The sequence below is a fragment of the Vanacampus margaritifer genome, chromosome 12 (genome assembly GCF_051991255.1).
Source record: "Vanacampus margaritifer isolate UIUO_Vmar chromosome 12, RoL_Vmar_1.0, whole genome shotgun sequence".
In the NCBI taxonomy this organism is placed as follows: Eukaryota; Metazoa; Chordata; class Actinopteri; order Syngnathiformes; family Syngnathidae; genus Vanacampus; species Vanacampus margaritifer.
The window spans coordinates 5,653,158-5,675,757 of record NC_135443.1 but is presented as its reverse complement, the minus strand read 5'-3'; the positions used below and the strand labels follow the sequence as shown (position 1 = coordinate 5,675,757).

Genomic DNA, 22,600 nt, shown 5'->3' with positions numbered 1-22,600 from the left:
TAACTCTAGCCTGTTCTTTATTGAGGTCATTAATTCTTAAACCCTGAAAATAGAGGGGAGCTACTAAAATTAAGAATAGATTAAGTGGAAATTATTAGCCACACAGGCTCGTGGCCTTAAATTGGCTTGTGTTTTTTTTTTTTATGTGCTGGCCATGCTTAAGAGGAACACGCTGGAGGATACATTGGTTTCATAGTCAATTATTATTTGTTTTGGTTTGGTTTGGTTTTTCCAGACCACAGATCACGAAACACATTAAAAAAAATTGTGTTAGTACTTGAGATCTCAACATTTTTTTATTCAATTAAAAAAAAAAACATGCTTTCTTAGAATAAATGGCATTCAGAAGAGCTGATGTAATAATTGCAGCCTGATGGATTTGTTTAACATTTCTTTTATGGTATGATAATATCTACAACGGCGTATTAGGTCCATGTATAAATAAAAAAATTTAGAGGGTGGGGCCAATATTCCAAAAAAAAAAAACCCTCAAAAACATACGAGAAATACAAGTAGCGTATATGTGAGGATTTGTTGGTGGTTAATGGGACACTGTTTATAAAATGAAAAGGCAGGATGGAGACAGATTCATTCTTAATTGAACCTTTATTCGTCATACACGGCAGCTAGAGTCACAACACTTCCTGATCCCCTATCAGCTGACTAACACTAACCAATCAGAAGCTAGCATTCTTTAGGTAAATGCAAGTGAATGACGGAGAGCAGCAGATTCGACACAAAAAAAACAACAACAAAAATGTATGAATGTGTAACTAATAATTGTGGAAACATAAATGTATAAATAAATATACATGTTAAGAAATTTACTTAAATGCTTGATCATTTTATAAAGTGGCAAATTTGCAAAAAAAAATTCTCGGCATGTTGCCACCACACTCTTAAAAAAATATATTTATACGTGGCCCTAATACGCTGTTGTAAATATAAAATATTATTTAATTTTGAGTTTTTTTTAACAAAACTTTAGTCAGACTTTGCTTCACAGTATTTGCAAAAAGGAGTAAATCGCAACATGAGCGCCTCATTTCCTTTTTCTGTTTTTGAATCCTTTTGCATGCCCGCATCCATCTTTCCTGCTTATCGTGAACGGACAGATAAGAGAGGTCATAAATCAAACTTGACATGCTTGATAGGCTCAATTAGCGATCAGCAATTTAGCACTAATTAAAGCCTTTATACCTAGATGGTCAACTGGGGAAAAAGCAATTATCTGCGACAGCCAGTGTGTAAGAATGTCAATCACGAGATTAAAAAAAATGTTCGGGAATCAGTGGTGGCTTTCTGTCATTCCTGTGCTGTCGTTCATGGACAGTCAATATAAATAGTACAGATTTAGATTTTTTTTGTGTGTAATTATTTTTGCTCAATGTTTTTTTTTTTTTTTAGTCATGGAAATATATCTTAATCATAAAAACACATGAGCAAAGCAGTATGAGCAATATGCACTATACAGTACTGTAGCAGAAAGAGTTGATAAGAGCTATAAAGCCATCCAACGAATGACATTTGTAGCCAAGGTACTGCTGTATTAAAAAAAAAAAAGGCTGCACAAGCGTACTGAAAATACAAAACAAAGAAGAAAAAGAATAATTTGTTTGCCGTGCTTGACAATTTAATAAATGGCTGCCTCACTGAAATGTCACAATTGGTGTTGTTCGGGCAGAGAGCAGGCAATTTTGATGAAATTGGTACTAATGAGCAAATGGATGCAGACATTTGACAACAAGACAATAAGGTTACACCTACTACGGCGCTCACATGGAAAGACTGCACTTAGGAATATGCCTGCTTTAAAAATAAAAGGAAGTTGCATATTCGCTTTTGATAACCCGAGGCTACTGCGAGACGATAATAAACAAATAATAATACACAACACTGGCACAAATTGACTCTGTTTTTTCCACCAACGCATTTCAGCCTCCCAACTACATCACCACCATCGTGGTTCAAGTCCAGTGCACCAATGAGCTGGTGGGTACCGTTATCCTGCACGAGGTCCGGATCGTCGTCAGGGACCGGAATGACAACACGCCGCGTTTTCAGCATCCACGCTACTATGTGGCGATCAACGAGGTAAGGACGGCGTGGTACAATAAATTGTCTTTACGCATCACACTGAGCTGACCAGAGGTGGCGAATGCAGGTCCAGAAAGTAAAACCATGGGATCTAGCTAGAGAGCTAGCTAGCTAGCACCCATGGTGCGGCTAAAGCCAAACTGTGGCAGCATGGGAGCTAGCTAGAGAGCTAGCTAGCTAGCACCCATGGTGCGGCTAAAGCCAAACTGTGGCAGCATGGGAGCTAGCTAGAGAGCTAGCTAGCTAGCTAGCACCCATGGTGCGGCCAAAGCCAAACTGTGGCAGCATGGGAGCTTCGCTTGAGAGCTAGCTAGCTAGCACCCATGGTGCGGCTAAAGCCAAACTGTGGCAGCATGGGAGCTAGCTAGAGAGCTAGCTAGCTAGCACCCATGGTGCGGCTAAAGCCAAACTGTGGCAGCATGGGAGCTAGCTAGAGAGCTAGCTAGCTAGCACCCATGGTGCGGCTAAAGCCAAACTGTGGCAGCATGGGAGCTAGCTAGAGAGCTAGCTAGCTAGCACCCATGGTGCGGCTAAAGCCAAACTGTGGCAGCATGGGAGCTAGCTAGAGAGCTTAGCTAGCTAGCACCCATGGTGCGGCCAAAGCCAAACTGTGGCAGCATGGGAGCTAACTAGAGAGCTAGCTAGCTAGCACCCATGGTGCGGCTAAAGCCAAACTGTGGCAGCATGGGAGCTAGCTAGAGAGCTAGCTAGCTAGCACCCATGGTGCGGCCAAAGCCAAACTGTGGCAGCATGGGAGCTTCGCTTGAGAGCTAGCTAGCTAGCACCCATGGTGCGGCTAAAGCCAAACTGTGGCAGCATGGGAGCTAGCTAGAGAGCTAGCTAGCTAGCAGCCATGGTGCGGCTAAAGCCAAACTGTGGCAGCATGGGAGCTAGCTAGAGAGCTAGCTAGCTAGCACCCATGGTGCGGCCAAAGCCAAACTGTGGCAGCATGGGAGCTAGCTAGAGAGCTAGCTATCTAGCACCCATGATGCGGCTAAAGCCAAACTGTGGCAGTACATTCTGGACCTGGATTTGCCACCTCTAGAGCGGACTTGAAGGTCACAGCTAGTTGCAAACAGTTTTAATGGTTGCAAACATTTTTCAAAGAATCTTTGAACATTTTTTGAACTTTACAATCAAATCATCATGTGAAGATGGACCCTAAAGTTTGCGGCTACTTCACTATCCCAACTCTTTCAAGTCCTAAACGCTCATATGTCTTCATATTGTTCTTTCACGTTTGCACCCCTGTAGTGCAAAGAGACTTTATAATTGCTTTTTAGAAGTCCAATTAAAATGAGGAACAGCCTGCAACTGTTATTAACGTAAATGCGACTTCAATAAAAATTAAAGCCGCAAGCAACAATTTCTCATTCAGTCTTTGAAATGATCATCAAAATTTGACGCCACGCACTGTCCGCAATAGGTGGCGTTGGCAAAAAAAAAAAAAAGGCAAATTAGCACCGCCCATCTGTTTAGGTTACCTGCTTCCAATTGGTGATTTCCAAGTAGGATAGTACGAGCCTTGGAATTCACCCATCATGTCTGGTTCAAACTTAAATGACGGATTTCTTGTTCAATTTTAAGCAAGAGCCCTTGAGACTGTTTTTTTGCATCCTGTTCTGAAGGACATGTTTACTCAATCCAATTTCCCGTCAGCCGATCAAACTGGGGTCAACGAGTAATTTCTTCCAAGGACGCTATATAGTATATTTTAGGGCATCGTCTTGGTGACTCCTAAAATGCATATGCTTTCACCACTCAGATATATATTTTTACTAAAGTACATGCATGGATAAAGATTGGTGCTCATTCGGGCATACTCAGACTCCTAAATGGGCGATTTATTTGTCAAGCTTACCCTTTTTTATGGCAAATCGTTGAAATGATAAACAAACATCAAACATCAGGTTACGCCAACATGAACTCATTCAAACCCCAAAACGTGTAAATACAGTTTTTTAATACTTGGTCCTTCACTCACAAAAACGTATTTATATGTTTTTTATTATTTTATTTTATTTATTTATTTATTTTTTGTGTTTTTTTTTTTATGCAAAGCATACAGAAGGCTTTAATGAAGCTTCTGGCATGAAGGAGTGGCTTAAAGCAATGGTAGTTATTACAACATCAACAAAAATGGTCAGCAGGTAGCAGCAGAGTATAAGAGATCAGCCACAGGCATGTTGCAACAACCTCTTTTTGACAGTGTTTTCACAGGAATGTGAAAATGATTTTATAGCAATGGAACACAATTTTCTTTGGGCCTTGCCAAGGCAGGCAAAATCTAGTAAAACAACTGGGAGCGAAGGGGGTTGCTTCAGTGAAAATGGCTGGGAGTGAATGAGTTAAATGGCAGTGGCATAGAAGTTTGGCAATTAAGAGTTGGGATTATCTATAGGTTACCTGCTTCTACTTTGGGGCACAATTGGTTTAAATCCCCAGTAAATGTTTGTCAAAATGACTTTTTTATGTGTCCTGTTGTGCTTAACTTGTCTACACAAATTCATGTGAATTGGCCATACTGGTATCAGGGGTAAATTTGATCTACCTTTCTTCCGATTGGAAGCCATTTGGGAAAAATCCGTAGTAAGATTTTGTCAAAGTACAAGTTTCTGAAATTCATTCAAAATGGAGGCTTCAAACCAAAATGGCTGACTTCCTGTTCATTTGGAAGAATCTGCCGTTTATCAATTTGTTATCTTGTCCATTCTCATGCCGTTGTGATCTTTTGAAACGTCATCAGTCGCAGCCCAAGTCCGGTTCCAAATTAAAAGGACAATTTTTTTTTCTAACCGGGGCTCAGTTTGGACAAATCCAGTCGTAGGATTTCATCAAAGAATGAGCCCTGGAATTTGCCTAAAATGGCAACTTCATACTAAAATGGCTGACTTCCTGTTAGCAGAACTGTTTCAAGGGTAAATTTCGAAAACTTCCCAGAGTTTATGCTATTGAGTAAATTTTTTCGGTTTGGTTTTGAGGACTTAGATAAATATAGATAATATTAAAACAGATAAATACTGTACATAGTATAGTACTTTTGTGAGTTTTTGTGCATGTTGAGCCCCCTCAAAAAGGCAACTCCTTTGTGGTAAGAATAATAATAAACACAGCGATTCCTGGAGGGCCTATTTTCATCTCACAGAATAACGCGCTCCTCACTTGATATGTCCATATTTGCTCCCTCTGTTCAAACTTATGCATTTCATTTGCCACGAGTCCATTCGAGCTGTGAGGGCTCAACAGGCTTTCACCTACGCTTCTCGCGACCCCCCCCCCCCCCCCCCACACAAGCGCAGAGTTGGATGATTCCCCCGCAGGGTTGTGATCAATCTCCACTTTTGACTCTGGTGTTGTGCGCATACGCTCAAGGTCCAGCGCGTTATCGTAGCGCCGTTAACGTGAGTCACGGCACACAAAAGCTCTCCTCCGGCCGGCGCCGAGGGCTCCGGGGAATCACGCTGATTCTCATACTTACTTTTATTATTCTGTCAGCAGCGTGCATAATCGCTCAGCTGCGGCCCCGCTGCTGACGGCAACGTTTTTTTTTTTTTTTTTCCTTTTTTGATTTGCTTGGCCGTGTCCGCTAATGGCGTGGAGTGGACGCCGTAATGGCTACGACCGTGCATAGGCGCTCTCTTAACAACAACAAAAACAAAACAGGAGGCTGGAAGAGCTGCTGACGTGACTTTAGCTCCCTTTTCTCATATTTTATTCTCCTACAGCTCACCCCGGTGGGAACAACCATATTTACTGGCTTCTCAGGAAGAAATGGAGCCACTGACATCGATGATGGACCCAATGGACATATAGAATACAGCGTACTCTACAATGCCAATGACCCGGTATGCATGACCCTTTTCATACTGCACTCGCTCTACTGTCTCTTGATGCTTTCCCATTGGCTACGAGCAGGCCCGGCAATCAGCCCGCAAATAAAGAGTATCCACGTCATCTTAAATTGACTGTTTCATTATCAATCATTTGCCATTATATTATTTTTTAGCACTGACTGCCTTTGTTACCAAGGGTGTCAATAAATTACAATAACAATACAATAAAAAAATAAAAAAGAGACCAATGATGATGACATGTCAAAAATTGAAAAAATGAATAAAATAAATAATAAATAAATATAAAAATATAATAAAATTACCGAATGAACAATACTGAGCTCTCCAGAAAAAAAAATAAATAAATAAAAAAAAATTACAATAACTTAATACCAATATGAAATTAATATAAACAACAACAATATAACTATAAACTTTGTCCAGTAACTTTTTCTGCCATTTTCTTCACATCCACAAAATCTTTTGCCGTTGCCACTTTAAAATCAGTCCCCAACAACGTACGTAACTCGGTACTATTATCTCTTTGACTGCCAAAAACGTTAAATAACGTTTAGTAAAATCCTACGGAGGAGTGCCAAAGACGTTAAAAGACGTTTGTTTCAAAACAGAGGTGAAACTAACCATTTTCTATTGTTGATTACTCAAAAATGGAATAAGGTAGAAACTAACTTTTTTTTTCTGATGAAAGATGAGAGTCCAATCTTTCATTTGGTAGTATGTGTGTTTCCATAGTCCAAACACATACTTTTCTATGGACCTTGAAAGATCAGTCAAAATGCTTAAAATCGGCTGGCACTGGGGACAACCCGTTTCTGAAAACGTCTGGCAGTCAAAGAGTTATGAAGTGTAAAAACCGACATCCCCAAACTGAGCCGTTGGTATAGCGTCGCGATAACCTCACTGGAGTTCCTCAGCCGCCGCTAACTCATTAGTCACGCCGACCTCATTTCCTGTCTTTTATGGCTCCTTACAGGAATCCAACAACACGGTGAGCGTCGCAAATACCCTATCGGGACACATTGTTCTGGCTGAGAGGCTCAACTACGAGGAGAGAACACGCTACCTGGTTTTGATCCAAGCCAACGTAAGTGATCCAGACTCTCGTTTCAAGCGCTCCCATTCCGAAAGGGAATTGGATGCAAATGTTCGCTTGCTCCTGCTTGTGATGCTTCTCCAACTAAAAGGTCGATTTAAAATATATATATTTTTTCCTAGCGTTATTAATGGTGAACATAAGGACAAAAGTAGTCACCTATGCTAGAGGATAATTGATAGTGTTGGTCAAGCATTGAATTTTAATTTAGCACACCTTGCACATACAGTAGGTGTTATATGGGATGAAATGAAAGCATCACATTTCCCGCTCAGAAGGTCAAAGACGGAGGTGGGAGGCGGCCGTTCGCCGACCACCAGCTCATTGATTTTTTTGCTGATTTTGACCTTCAAGTGATTGACATGCACCGCAAGCTCGTAGCTGTTTCCTGAACTCCGATGTAATATTAGTGACAGTCATAATAAAAATATCCCCAAATCCCGTTGCAGTCTGCGCTACATTCAAACATGGCTCAAAGTGACACTTTTTCTTGAAATACATGAAAGGCCAATTTTGATCAAATATTATTCACAAATCTGTTGAAATCTGTTAGTGAGCACCTCTCCTTTGCCAAGATAATCCATATATTTTTGGTGCGGGGTTATTTCTCTCACATTTATTGAAAAAAAAAAAGGTTATATTTTTGTTCAGTTTATGTAGATGAATTAAACAACTTTTCTTTACTAACATCAGGGATGTGATTTTTCCGCTAATTCGCGGAATTCCGCTTTTTTTATCTCCAACCCCAAAAAAAAATTTCGATTTTTTTTTTTTTTTTGTAGTTCATTGTGTATGTACATGACTCCGACAGATAACATATTCTGCTATAACAAAGACATTTGTGGTATGCTCTAATATGAGTTACTTTTCATTTGGTCATGATACAATTATTTGTTCATGAAATTTGAACTCTTCAACATTATTTATGTGTTAACTTAGTAATCACATTAGTTAGATATGATGATATTCTCAGTGATAGTTTTTAAAAGCAAAGGCAGTCCAATGTTTTTGAATGTGACTGATTTTGAGTTGACTAAAACTGCCATTTTATATGGGATAGTTCAATATACATTGAAAATTTATGCTGTTGTTTTGTCTATTTCTTTGTCATGTGAGTGCATTGAAAGTACTTAAAAACACGGAAAACCCATGAGCTCCGGGGGGCTTGGCCCCCCTTGTCCCCCCACCAGGGCACTGCCCTGGACCTAGCTGGGTGCCAGCGGCCCCCAGACCCCCGGCTAAATTTTCAGATAATTTCACTTTGGTCAAATCACATCCCTGTAACATCTTAATGTATTTAAGTCACTTTAATTATTTATTGTATGTTACTGGATTCACATTTCTTGAGATAGCGATTTTGGATTTTTCGTTAGCTGTAGGATAAAATCATCAACATTATGAAAAATAAAACATTGAAAATTTTCATTCTGTGTGTTGTAGCGCGAATCGGGTCAATGAATTATCATTAGGGCAATTTTGCCGAAAACGCCTAAAAAGGTTCACCCAAATTTGAAGCTGTAAATTTTGGAGTATCGTCATAGTTTTAGCTCTCTTTTTGAAGATAACACTTTGAATTTTTGCCACCGCTTGGTCAACTCTTCAGCTGACAGACAGCAGTTCAAATGTTCTTTTTATTCATTTCTCTTTCAACTACAAGTAGTACTTTGTAATTTTCACATAATTTATCTTCCAATTCACTTCATAAGCTATTAGCATTCAGCTTCCAGCATTCCCACGCGATTTCTGCAGAAATTGCACTTAGTCTAGTCTTATACGGACAACCGTTGCAAAACCTCTTTAAATCAGTTATTAATTAGCAAGTTGCTACATTGGGAGAGTTTTCCAATCTGTTTTCCAATCTACATAGGTTTATACGGTGCAGTTTATCTATATGAACTAAAAATAATGAAGTGATCAAAAAAAAAAAAAAAAAAAAAAAAAAGCAAACTCTTTTTATCACATGTAATTCATTGACAAAAGTAGCAGAAATTACAGCCTGCCAGCCAATATAATTACTCATACCGCGATAACTCGAGTCATTCCCGCGGCGGTTGGTGGTCAACTTTGCATGACAGAGTTGATTGAAGTGCTACTTAAAGAGGTGTAATGTCCATCTCTGCGGAGAACATGTAAAAACAAGTCATCCTAATGACGCTATTAAAGCAGCCGCCGTCATCGATGATGGACTTTGTACACACTCGCCCTCGGCTTCCGGACGGTAAAGTAAATTACTCCGGCCGGGCTCCATTCCAGTAAGTATTTCACAGCCGGGGGTCCGATTTCATTATAACATAGCGATAAGTCATCCTAAGAAGTAAACTTATGAGATTAAATACATCAGCAAAGAAGATTTAGGCTCCGGTTGCTGATGGTCATTGTGCAGCTGAATTTATTTCTTACGAGCTGCCTGGATGATCACATGACTCAGCCTTTCAAAAAGCTCCACGAGTCCCTGAGAGGCTCTCCGGAAAAAGAAATGGAAGGAAAGCGCGCTATTTACAAGAATCCTCTTGCTGTGTGTCAAAAGTTTAATTGTACTTGGACTCTGTGAACTTGCTTTTCAAGTGCTCGCCTCAGTTCGCAGGGTTAGCTATTCTGGGAACAACCGCTTATACTGTAGGTTTTGGAATATTGCAGTGGGACTAAACAAACAAACAAAACAAAACAAAAAAAACAAATTTAATCATATTTTATTCAAGTGTGAATATTTGAAACAATAATGTTCAAAAGCTTTGGGGTTAGCAATTAGAAACTCGGGCAACAACATTGTTGAGCTGAATATTGAATGCGACAGTTCTATCACTCTCAAGGCCTTTTCACACTGCACTTAGCTTTCTTGGAACCGCGGGGGCAGCACGCAAGACCAACAGTGTCAGTTTGCCCATATTTGGAATTGTTTGCGTAACAGCCCACCAGGAATGATTAAATATTAAAATTAAAATTAAATTAATTAATTAAATTAAATTAATTTCCCACTGGTTGATCGATTGCTGTTAGCACTCTGAAGTCACTCCGCCAGCCCCTCCCCTTTTGGATGTGCCGTCTTACATCACTGTAGCTCTTGAGTTTTTTTTTTTCAATTTGATGGCGCGACACAGCATTACATCCTCGAGGCCCTCGTAGCAAATGCACAATTAATGGGTTTGCTGATGGCCCATTGCTAAGTGCAGTGTGAAAACCACTTCAAAAGGGTGGTACATATACGCTGTGCAACACTGGCTTAAGGGCACTTAAAATGGCTTGCTCTAATTTATTAATACACTTTTTTTGCTGTAATTAACTCATTCAAACCCCCAAAAACATATAAATACCTTTTTAATACTTTGTCATGCACTCCCAAAAACGTATTTATATGTGTTTTATGTTATTTTTAATGCTACAGCATACAGAAGACTTTGATACAGCTTTTGACATGAAGAGGTCACTTAAAGCAAAGGTAGTTATTAAAATGGCCAGCAGGTGGCAGCAGAGTATAAGAGATCAGCCAGGGCCATGTTGCAACAAGCTCTTTTTCCCAGTGTTTTCAACAGGTTAGTTAATAATGATGACACTTTGCTCTTTTTTTTTTTTTTTTTACAAATATACTTTTTTTCCGATGAAAGAAGAGACTCTAATCTTTCTTTTGGTAGGTTCCATGTTTTTATAGCAATAGAACAGAATATTCTGTGGACCTGGCAAAATCAGTCAATATCCAGTAAAACAGCCGGGAGCGAAGGGGGTTGCTTCAGTGAAAATGGCTGCGAGTGAATGAGTTAATGAATATTAAAGCAATTTAAAGTCTTGACTTTAATATATGTGTTTATTTATTGTGACTATTGACTATAGTGTTTTTTTTGGCATGGCTGCAACAGATGAATTGAATTTCAATTTATATTTGATATATTAGTTAATATTTTTATTTTATTTTATTTTATTTGCCTAATAGCGTAGTTGCCTAACTCATAATTGGATATTTTTTAAAAACTAGAATAAACACAAAAAACGTATCCGATGAACAAGAGCAGTCCCTCGATACACGTTTTACGTATTACCAACGTCGGGACGACGAGAATATACGTGGACAAGAACAAAAAACACAAACTTTTTGATATTGTAACGGTAAGTAAAAATGACTTCGGCAATTATGCTAATGATATTGTTTTCGCTCGTAGTTATTCTAATGCTCTTTGGTGACGCAGCGGTTACAAATGTTTGCTATCAACCGGCTGCACACAAGTGTTATGATATATTACAGCGATTCTATTTAAAGTATGTGCAGCGCCAGCTCACAAATCAACACCTCTCCGGGGAGTTTAAAGGTTGACACCCGAAAACGATTGTTCCGCTTCCAGGACCGGGCGCCGTACCCTCCCAACAGACGCACCGCCACCACCACGCTGACGGTGGACGTCCTGGACGGCGACGACCTTGGACCCATGTTCCTGCCCTGCGTTTTGGTCAACAACACAAACGACTGCCACCCCATCACCTACCGCGCCGCCATCCCCGAATTCACCGAACCGGTAAGAGCCGGCAAACGCTCGCCAAGCCACAAGGTCGTTTGAATAGATTACACCCTTTTCTTTCTTTCTTTTTTTTTTTTTATAGTGTGCACCCGTGTTTGGATAATATCATAGCATTTCTTGTTCTGTATGGAGGGAGAACGCCGCTGTGGCTGCAAAGCGTCACTATGGTAATTCCCGGGGCAATTTTCCAGGGTGTTGGACCAGCAATTAGAGCTGAGGGCTGTGTTGGATGACAGTGAGACACCCACAGAATTCATAGCAGCAAGAAAAGTATATGGAAAGACGACAAAGTGGGTTAAAAAGACTAAGCGACTTGTGTTATTATGAAGGGCTTGTTTATTGAATCAGACTGTTTTTTTGTAACCTTAAATGGGAACTCAACTTTAAACATTTCTTTACAATAATATATGTAATAATATAACCATGATATTCTGATTAATATTACATTTGTGGAATATGAGTTATGCAGCAAAATCCAGCATTTTTTTTTCCATCCATCTCAGGAGGCGGCCATTTTGCCACTTGCTGTCGATGGAAAAATGACATCACAGTTTCTCAGGGCTCAGGCAATGACCAATCACAGGTCACCTGTTTTCTCAAGCTGAGCTGCGATTGGTTGCTATCCGAGACCTGAGCACCCGTGATGTCATCTTCAGTCGACAGCAAGTGGCAAAATGGCCGCCCAGTGATGTGGACAATCACATTTTTCTGTCATTTGTTTTTTTTGCTTTATAGCAGAAACCTAATCATTTTTTCACGCCTCCATCACATGCACAGATAATTTCTAGAACATTTGACCTTAAAGCACAAGGATCTTTGTTTGTCACTTTTTTACTCGCGACCAAAGCGTAACTACAGCATCTGTGTCAGGCCTGCTCATGGTGCGCGCGTGCGAGTACGTGCACGATCTTAAGTGCACACCACATGTGCATGACGTCACCCTCTATCACTCTACCCCTCCCCTCCCCAAAGAAACTGTGGAATGTGCTTGAGTAAAACAGTCAGGGCTCTTCGTACTCATCTGGGCATTGGCGGAGCACGCATGATGTAGAAAAAGCTTCAATATGACCTTTTGAAACGTCACAATGCACCTGCCGCACATTTATAAATATTTATTATTAGTATTTCATTTATTGTTTTAAATTTCTATTTGTTCAACTTAGAAATACATCTGTTGCCATTTTAATTTTAAAGGATGTTTTGCTTATGACCAAGCAAAATGTTCATTTTTGCTTTCATATGATTTTAATTAGATTACTTCCGATTCCCATTAACTCATTCCCTGCCTTGGACGAATGAATGACGATTCACTTTCGGTGGAACGTGTCTAACATTTTCCAAATTTCCCATCTTAGCCTTATATGGAAATGACTTCCTCCTTTACAACTGACACATTAGCGCTCACGTTGTCTCAACACGTCACCCTGGTCGTCATGGTAACGGATGGCCTTCTTTTACTTGTTTTACTGCTGAAAGTGACATGATGTATAAATCTTTTTTTTTTTTGGATGATGTGTGTGCTTACACCATTTAGTTTTCTATGTAATTTAGTACAAGGTCGTAAGAAGCGATGTTGGAAATTCAAGTTTGTTTTGGAACAGTGTGATTATCAAGTTGAATTTAAATTCGACCTGATTAGATTGACCCGTGTTGAATCCGATTGATTGGCCTAGACGAGAGTAATCCGGATTGGATTTAGTGGACTGGAGGTCTGAATGGCTGTCCTCAAAACATTCTCATCGGTCCGCGAGTCAACTTTGGATCCCCTCTGTTTGATTCCAAAACATGCCGAGTGACAGTTGTTTATTCAGAACTTTTCCCCTTCAGATGAGCCCGATGTGTGATGTGCTGTATAATTCATCATAAAAGCTCTGCACGCTGCCAAGCGGCGGCCGTAGAAGCAGAGGCTAATTCTTCACTGGAAGGAAAAGTTGGCCGCCTTCTCCCCCGTCGCCATCCCCCGCTCGTTCCCGCCTCAGCACCGCATGTGACCGAATTCCTTTACTGTCAATTATGACTGATGTTGCAGTCATGTCATATTTCTTTCTGCATGGCAATGATGGGATCGTGTCACTCGCCTGCAAGTTTCAAGTTTGACCTTCAAGTTTCAAGCAATTCCCGAGTAAGTTTGTCTCGGGGTAGTCAAGACACGCCAAGTCACCTTATTCATGCAAATTCCACCTTGCGGTATCTTTTTTTTTTTTTTTTTTTTTTCATTATTTTTGTGCAAGCAAAAAAAGGAGTCAGGAAAAGCCTACTAGAACAACTGAATTTACTCATAAGCACTTTCTTTTATTTTTTTTCTGGAGAGCTCTATATTGTTCATTCGGTAATTTTACCCATTTGACATGTCATCATCATTTTTTTTCTTCTTTTTTTTTTCTTTCTTTTTTTTTGTATGTGGGTGATTATGTGTATGTGCGTGTGTGCTCTTAAGCACTTTCAATAGTGACAGGTGCCTGCTGACTCACATTTAACTCTTTGACTGCCAAAAACGTTAAATAACGTTTAGTAAAATCCTATGGAGGAGTGCCAAAGACGTTAAAAGACGTTTGTTTCAAAACAGAGGTGAAACTAACCATTTTCTATTGTTGATTACTGAAAAACGGAATAAGGTAGAAACAAAAAAATTTTTTCTGATGAAAGATGAGAGTCCAATCTTTCATTTGGTAGTATGTGTGTTTCCATAGTCCAAACACATAATTTTCTATGGACCTTGAAAGATCAGTCAAAATGCTTAAAATCGGCTGGCACCCACGGCATTCCTTTTCTGAAAACGTCTGGCAGTCAAAGAGTTAAGGAGTATGTAAAGCCATAGTGGAATCAGGTGAGAGATTTAGATAAGCAGCTGTATGTTTATTATTTAAAAAAATTGAGTATAGGTTTTCATCTTTCTGTGACCAATCTAACACCTGGACATTAGCAGCATTGTACTTTTCCCCCACTCCGTTTTTTTCCTTTCTCTTCCCCGACGTGGTGGCGGCGTGTCGCCCCCACCGGGAGTTTTGTCTCCTCATAATTGATGATTGCATTGTAATAAATCACAATGGCGGGACGCCTGTTATTAAGTTGATGTGAAATAATGCCGGGCTCCCGAGTCCCGTGTATAATGACCACTGGAGGAGGGTATTAAAGCTAATCATCATTGTGCCGAGCTAGGGGGGGATTGGATTTAGCACACCTCGAGACATTGTAAACGCGAGAGGGCTTCTTAAGGGAGGGCTGCGAAGATTACCCCCGGAGCTGTGAGATATAAATATACACCTTAGGGAAAAGAATTTTTTTTTTTCTCCCCCAGCCAGACATCTGTGGAGAGGCATGTGTCTGACTAAACCAACCGACCCCACCCTCCCACCCCACCCCCACCCACTCACCTGCACAGCAAGCACGGCTCTTAAAATACGACACGCTAAATATATTCCCCTTTAGCTATATGTTAGCGCTGTAAAGCTTTCTAATTGCTGCCGAGGATGTCAGATTGTGCCCGACTGCGGCGTTGCAAATACATTAACCTGGATATGCAACACTGTTATTGTGAAGCGTCGTGAAGCATGCTAATTGCAAAGCTCTATTCGCCCGTGGTTCATTAAACGCTCTATAAATTGCACACCGGCTCGCTTTACGTGGACATCGATATTTGCCGTATGAAGTCAGGCAATGCATGTGAATAGAATTTTCCTCCTTCCCTGAACACAACAAATAAGTTGACATTTGGAATCATCTATAAGTAGGTCAACTAGAACGTAAACTAATCAAGATATTGCGTTTTCTGGTCTTCTGGTTGCTATATTGTTGACGTGAACCGTATGATGAATTATTATTGACGTCTATGGACTTGATGAAAAGAGATACATTTAGCATACAGATAATTGAATTAATGAATTCAATATAAGAATGGTAGATATGTAGATATGTATTTATATATGTATTATTTTATATAAAATATATTTCTGTATATTTATATATGTATATATTGTTTAATGCCACTTCCATTTGATTACTGTCAAACTAGACATACAACAAAAAAAAAATATTTGCGTATTTAAAACAATTTGACCGAATGATTTCTACCTGGCAGAACAGTGTTTTGCTATTTGATTACATTTGAATTGTGATTTTGTGATTTCTTAGTTGTTGTTTTTTTGCACTGCATGTTAAAAAATCATCCATCCAGCCATTTCCTGTACCGCTTACTAACTCATTCACTCCCAGCCATTTTCAGTGAAGCAACCCCCTTCGCTCCCGGCTGTTTTACTGGATTTTGACTGATTTTGCAAGGCCCACAGAAAATTGTGTTCTATTGCTATAAAAACATAGAACCTACCAAAAGAAAGATTAGAGTATCTTCTTTCATCTGGAATTTTTTTTTTATTTCTATCTAATTAGCATTAGAATATAGCTAAGTTTCATCGATATTCACATCCCTGGTGAGGACACTGGGAAAAAGAGCTTGTTGCAACATGGCCCTGGTTGATCTCTTATACTCTGCTGCCACCTGCTGTCCGTTTTTGTAATAACTATCATTGCTTTAAGCGTTCTCTTCAGTTCAGAATCTGCATAAAAGCCCTTTGTATGTTCGAGCATAAAAATAAAACAAAAAACGCATAAATACGTTTTTTGGGACCATGGTAGTATTCAAAATATAATGTTTTTTGGCAAATGAGTTTGATATCAGTATCTGCAATACTGTCCTTGTATTTACCCGATGATGGATGAAACCAAATCTTGCACCCTACTACTGTAGATGTAACATCATTTTTCAAAAGGATTTTAGCAACATCATTCCTAATACAACTGCAAAAAAGAAGATGAACTAAATATGCTTGCAGTGTTCGCGACCGGAGGCACGAGCGTAATCCTTTCCTGGTGCAGACGGAAGCGGGATAACATTATTATGAGAAGAATATCAGCGGGCGGAGCTTGGGGCTCATTCCGTTTAAACGAGGAGACTTTCTTTGTTGACTTTCTTTTCAAGGGAGCTCAAATCTGATACAGAAACCTAAAAAAAACATGAATGTAATAAATAATCATGTGGCATTATCATACAGAACAACGGACACGGTCTTGCTTTTTCGGAGGGCAGATTTTGTACGACGAGAGCTGGATTCTCCGCATTTTGATGCACGCGCTTATTTTAGGAGACTACATCAGGGGCGGGGAGCCTTTCTTTCATCAGGGGCCATTTCAGTTCGAGGGCCATACTAAGTGCATGATGCAATTAGCAAAGCAATGCTTGGTCTTATATAGTAAGCTAGCAACCAAGAGTGAATGTGGAAAGTAAAAATTCAGTGATTACACAAATTCTCCAATTTTTTAAATACTGTACATACAAAAAAGTTCCGGATAGAGAGCTTTCAGGTGACATTTTAGGATGAACCTAAGTTACAGGTGAACCTCATTTGACCTTCTATAAACTTTTGACTGCAGGTCAACTGCAGCAGCAGTTTTTGACGTGAGAGTTACGTGTGGCCTATGGAGGACCAAAAATGCCCAAAATGAATAAAATAAAAAATTAAAAAAATATATATATAAAAAAATTAAATTAAAAAAATAATAATATAAATGAAAATCAAAACAAAAATATATATACATACATAAATCAATCAACCCGTAAGTACAACCCAAGATGCTGCTTTCATGCTGACGTCTGAGCACGAAATAAATGAGAGCAGAATTGAATTCTACTTCTATATTTATTTTTAGATTTATTTTAATTTTTTGAATCTCATTTTTAATTGTTGTATTTATTTTTAGTTTATTTTTTTATGCCTATATTTATTGGTGTTTTTATTTCATTTATAGAATTTTTTTGTATTGAATTTTTGAAGACAATTTTTGTTTGTATTGTCATTTTTGGTCCTCCATAGTGTCCAACTGTTCAGTGTTTCAGTACTGAACAAAGAAACAGAAACCCTGACAATATATAAAATTATATTTGAACATCTTAAACAACAACAACTTTTTTTAAAATTTTGGTATCATGAGACCAAGATCACATCAAACAATTATTAAAAATTCAGATCAACAGATCATCAACTTTGCCATTGAGAAGTTGTTGAGCGTCTCTTGACACAAAAAGTCATCAGCCGCTTAACTTGCATTCAAAGAGGGGTGTGTACATTTTTCATATCAGTCCCACTGAGGTTTCTCGCCCACGATTGATGTCTTTTCCGTCGTTGCTCTACATAGTAACGTTTGACCTGCGCAATCTTGACTTTTCTGTCTTCTCCCTGCAGAGCAAATTGAACCCCCTCAATGTGACCCCTCCAATCCGGGCGGTGGACATGGACAGAAACATACAACCCCCGTCAGACCGGCCCGGCGTGCTTTACTTCATCCTGGTTGGTAAGTCCATCACGTCCCCTCGCCATTGATTTTTACTCATTTAATCTTCCTCACCTCTGCTGCGACAACATGCTTTGACTTTTGAATGATCACTCTTGCCGCTCTTGGCCGTGCCGTAAAGTGTTTTTTTTTTTTTTTTTTGAATTCTTCATCGCAGGCCATCCGGTCACGTATCCTCAGTACTTCTCGCTGAACAAAACCACGGCGAAGCTGCGCGTCCTACAGCCCATCAGCAGGGACTTGTATCAAAGGTTCACGCTTGTTATTAAGGTAAAGGATGAATTTTAATGTGCTCATTAATGTTGCATCAGTCAAGCCCGCACAACTTTTTTCTTTTATTCAAATTTTCACGGCTGCTAGGAAGGCTGACCGTGTCGTTGTCGCCTTTGATTGGACGTATCAAAAAGCAACCGTGCATTGGGCTGGGGACCATTTGCGGCCTGCAGGATGATATTTTAAGGCCCATACTTGATATCAAAGTTTGTTTTGTTTATTTATTGTATTATTTTTGGACTTTTGCAGTTGCCCAGGTTCTTTCTTTCTTTTTTTTTTTCGTGACACCGGGTCACCAATCTTGTACTCATTCTGAAGAATCGTTAATGTTCTAGAACTGTTGTTAATAAAGATTGAGAAGATTTATTTTTGAATACCCTTTGATTGTTGAATATTGTAGTGACCCAGTTTCTGTCCCAGTATTAGGGTTATTTCTGATCCTGGTGCTGAACCAGTTTTTATCACAATGTAAACGTTCGTGTTTAATCTGGTTCTGATCCAGCTTCTTTCCCAATGTTAGGGTAAGTTCATATTCTGATGCTTTTATAGGTTAAACCCTAATGTTGGTGTTTTTTTTTCTGACCCTTGTCAAGTTTCTATCCCATTGGAAGTGTTGGGTGTTTATGTACTACTGTGATGGTCCAGTTTGTTTCTGGGTTAGTGTTGATTTTGCACTCTAAAAACAGTTGGGTCAAAAGTAACCCAATTATGGATAAAAAATTGACCGATCCACTTTATGGGTCAATTTGACCCATAAAAAATAGACCGATCCACTTTATGGGTCAATTTGACCCATAAAAAATAGACCGATCCACTTTATGGGTCAATTTGACCCAATGGGTCTTTTAGTGTAAAACAACTCATAAATACTGTAGATGATACCACACTATTTTGTTGGACACAAATTTGAAAGAAGAAGAATGAAAACATAAAATAGGCCAATTTCAAACTCATCTTTCATTCTAAAAACAGTTGGGTCAAAAATAATCAAACTATAGGTCAAAAATGGAACGATCTTCTACTTGGGTCAATTTGACCCAAACTTTGAGTCAAAAAATGGGTCTTTAAGTGTAAAACAACTGGTAAATATTGGTCAGATCCTTTAACTCTTTGACTGCCAAAAACGTTAAATGACGTTTAGTAAAATCCTATGGAGGAGTGCCAAAGACGTTAAAAGACGTTTTTTTTCAAAACAGAGGTGAAACTAACCATTTTCTATTGTTGATTACTGAAAAACGGAATAAGGTAGAAACAAACTTTTTTTTCTGATGAAAGATGAGAGTCCAATCTTTCATTTGGTAGTATGTGTGTTTCCATAGTCCAAACACATAATTTTCTGTGGACCTTGAAAGATCAGTCAAAAATGCTTAAATTGGCTGGCACCCACGGCATCCCTTTTCTGAAAACGTCTGGCAGTCAAAGAGTTAATTGGGTCAAAAAATTGGGTCATTTTGTATAAAACAACCCAGAGAATTGGGTCGAATTGACCCAAGTAGAGGATCGGTCCATTTTTGACCCATAGTTGGGTTATTTTCGACCCAACTGTTTTTAGAGTGTGGTGCTGTTTTTAGAGTGTGGTACTGTTTTTAGAGTGTGGTGCTGATCCAGTTTGAACCCCAACGTTAGGATTAGTTTTTATTCTTGTGCTGTTCCAGTTAATATCCACTGTAAATGTTAGGTATATCCTGGTGATCTTTCAGGTACGGTTTATTATTTATTATGGGACCGGTCCAGTTTGAGTAGTATATACATTATGTGCAGTTTAGGGATAGACTTTTTTTGCAGTGCTGGTCCAGTTTGTAACTCTGAGGTTAGGGTCTTGGCAAGACCATGTCCATCTTCACTCTAATCTAGGAAGTTCATATGATTAAAAAAAAAAAAAAGTTGACTTTGAGTTGGTTTGTCCACCTGTTCCACGTAGATAGCCTCAATCGCTGGCGGCTGGCGTACCTTATCTAGAACCGCTTTGGTGATCGAGCCTAAGTAGATGTGACGATTCATGAGGGGGAAAAAAAATGAGCTTCTCTCGCGTGAATCCTAATTCGAACCGATGGAATCGTGCCTCCCTCCCGATAAGATCATCAACCTGTAGACGCCTCTGAGCGCGGCGTTTAACTCCCTGTTTACTGTGAAGGAAGGGTTGAGAGGAAGAGGAGCTAAAACGGGAAGCAGGAACACCGGAGATGCATGCGGAGTTTTGATCGACAGAGATGGGGGAAAGGGGGGAGGGAGTACAATTGAGAACGGGCACTGAGGAACCCGAGTGGAAATTAGACTTTGGTGTCTCGGGAACGCCGCGCAACTTGCTGCACTGTACCTCTGAAACGGGAACAAATGGAGCTATACGGCGAGAGAAGTCTTCTTATCATACACCGGGAGAGGGAAACAAAACGGTCCGCTGTGACATTTTAGAGGAGGATGGGATTGGGAGACACGCGAGAAAAGCGATAAGCAGTGAATCTCCCGCTTGGTCGCAAGGGAGCGGAGGTCATTTAGCGCCGCTTCCCACAAACGGGGACCTGGCTAAAGAGTAGACTCTCAAGAGAACACTGCACTGCCGGTCTGTCTTTTACCAGGCTCAAATGTGTTAGAATGTTGAGATGGTGCGCGCACTTTATCTGTCAATGACAGCCATTTTCCCCTGGGTGTTTTTTTTTTTTTTTTCATTTTTTTTTTTTTTTCCAGAGAGCGCTTTGGATCTTCGGGTAAGGAGAGTGTGGGTGTAGGCAGATAGTCTTGTGTGACATTGCGGTGGCAACGAAACCGGGTCGTAATGTCATCTGGAGGCTTGAAGGCGGAATAACCGGCAATATGGAATCATCACACACACACACACACACACACACACACACACACATTTCAACAATTAGCACCAATGACGACGCTCGCACTTTGTCAATCTGCTCGTCAAAATTGAGCCCAAGTGCAGAATTCGTCTCAGGTCGTGGCGTAAACCGATGTTGCCTCACTCGCCGCCTCCCACAGTCTCTCATCTGTATTTTTTTTTTTTTCAAAGCCGTAATGATTCCTCGGTGTGGGTGGCCTGGTGGGCGCTTATAGGATAGAGCAGAACCACAAGCGCTTTGCTTCAGTTTGATCCGGTTGGGTTGCTCTCAACTCACATTTTGGGGACACTTATCGGATAGGATTACACGCACGTTGGTGTGTGGCAATGCAGCAGGTTATAAAAATTGATCGCACTGCAAATAGAAGGGAAATGACTTTATGCTTCCATTTTGATCCCGATGCACGACACTCTGAAGTTACGGACTGCGTATTGCGCCGTGAGAATAATATTGTCAGAGGTGGGTGTGTCGATGAATTTTGTGAGTCCGTTCTTTGTCAATCGTCAACAATTGGGGCAACCATCCGTCAATATTTCAAACCGAATCGCATTGTAATGTTTGCGGTGTACCTTGCATCTCGTTCCCAAGTCAAACTCGTGTTCTAATGGATTCTCAAAGTTGATTTGAGTGGAGCTTCAATGTTGCGTTTTTTTTTGCATGCCTCATGTTGCCAGAAATGGATCAACAAAATGCAAAGTAACATTTGCAATTGAATTCTGAAGTTTCTCGCAGCCCTTTCAGACTCATCAAAGACAATCCGCCTCGGTTCCGTTGATTCTGAGCGATGTGCGTGCGCTGACTGATGCACTTGTTTACTTTTACAACTCAGCCTGTTGCCCTACGCATGGAAAGCTCATCGCCTTTTGCAGTCCAATCCTCTAATTACATCGCCGCTCGCATAAACGAGGGCGCCCGTGCTAATTATTAAGGCCCCGTTCCTCAGTGAGCCGCTGATTAAATTTGCTCAACTTTTACATTTCGTTTAAATTACATCCTGAGGATCGACCGCACGTTGTTTTCCGCCTGCATTTGGCAACATCACTCAAACTACCAGCGGCCCTGCATACGTTTAAAACAGAGCTCGCTGTCTTATATTTAATACCCACAAAAAATCGTGATGTAAAAAGACAATGTAAAAAAAAAAAATTAACTTTATACTTAAAACACTTTTAAATGTGTAAATAAAGCTCCCCCATGTTTTTTTCTTTACACTAAAATGCCATTAGATGGTGTCTAAGCACTACTTTCATTTAGACAGGGTTATAGCCTATGTGAATGAAGATCCTCCAGTCACTTCAACATAGTTCATTTTCACCAAGATGCCAATTGATGGCGCTAAAACACTACATTTGTTTTAGATATGTTTTTTATAAATAAAGCTTTTCCACTCTCTTCAACATAGTTCCTTGGCGCCATGATACTACGAGATGGCGTCACAGCACTACTTTTTTTTTTTTTGGACATTGTAATGGCCTGTGTAAATGTAGCTACTCCAGTATCTTCTGCGTGGTTCCTTTGTACCAATATGACACTAGAAGGTGCCAAAGCACTACGTTTTGGATAGACACAGCTATGGCCTGTGTAAAT

General features: G+C 39.9%; 1 protein-coding gene across 3 annotated transcripts in view; it reads left to right on the top strand.

Moving 5' to 3' along the window:
* Positions 1-22,600, top strand: part of LOC144061371 (protocadherin-15-like) — a 254,801-nt gene that overhangs the window by 120,618 nt on the left and 111,583 nt on the right. For all 3 annotated transcript variants that reach the window (XM_077581760.1, XM_077581759.1, XM_077581758.1), the window contains 6 exons: positions 1,939-2,094; positions 5,823-5,942; positions 6,925-7,035; positions 11,376-11,546; positions 17,786-17,894; positions 18,052-18,164. In XM_077581760.1, coding sequence (XP_077437886.1) covers positions 1,939-2,094; positions 5,823-5,942; positions 6,925-7,035; positions 11,376-11,546; positions 17,786-17,894; positions 18,052-18,164 — 780 coding nt within the window. The remainder of the gene's footprint in view (positions 1-1,938; positions 2,095-5,822; positions 5,943-6,924; positions 7,036-11,375; positions 11,547-17,785; positions 17,895-18,051; positions 18,165-22,600) is intronic.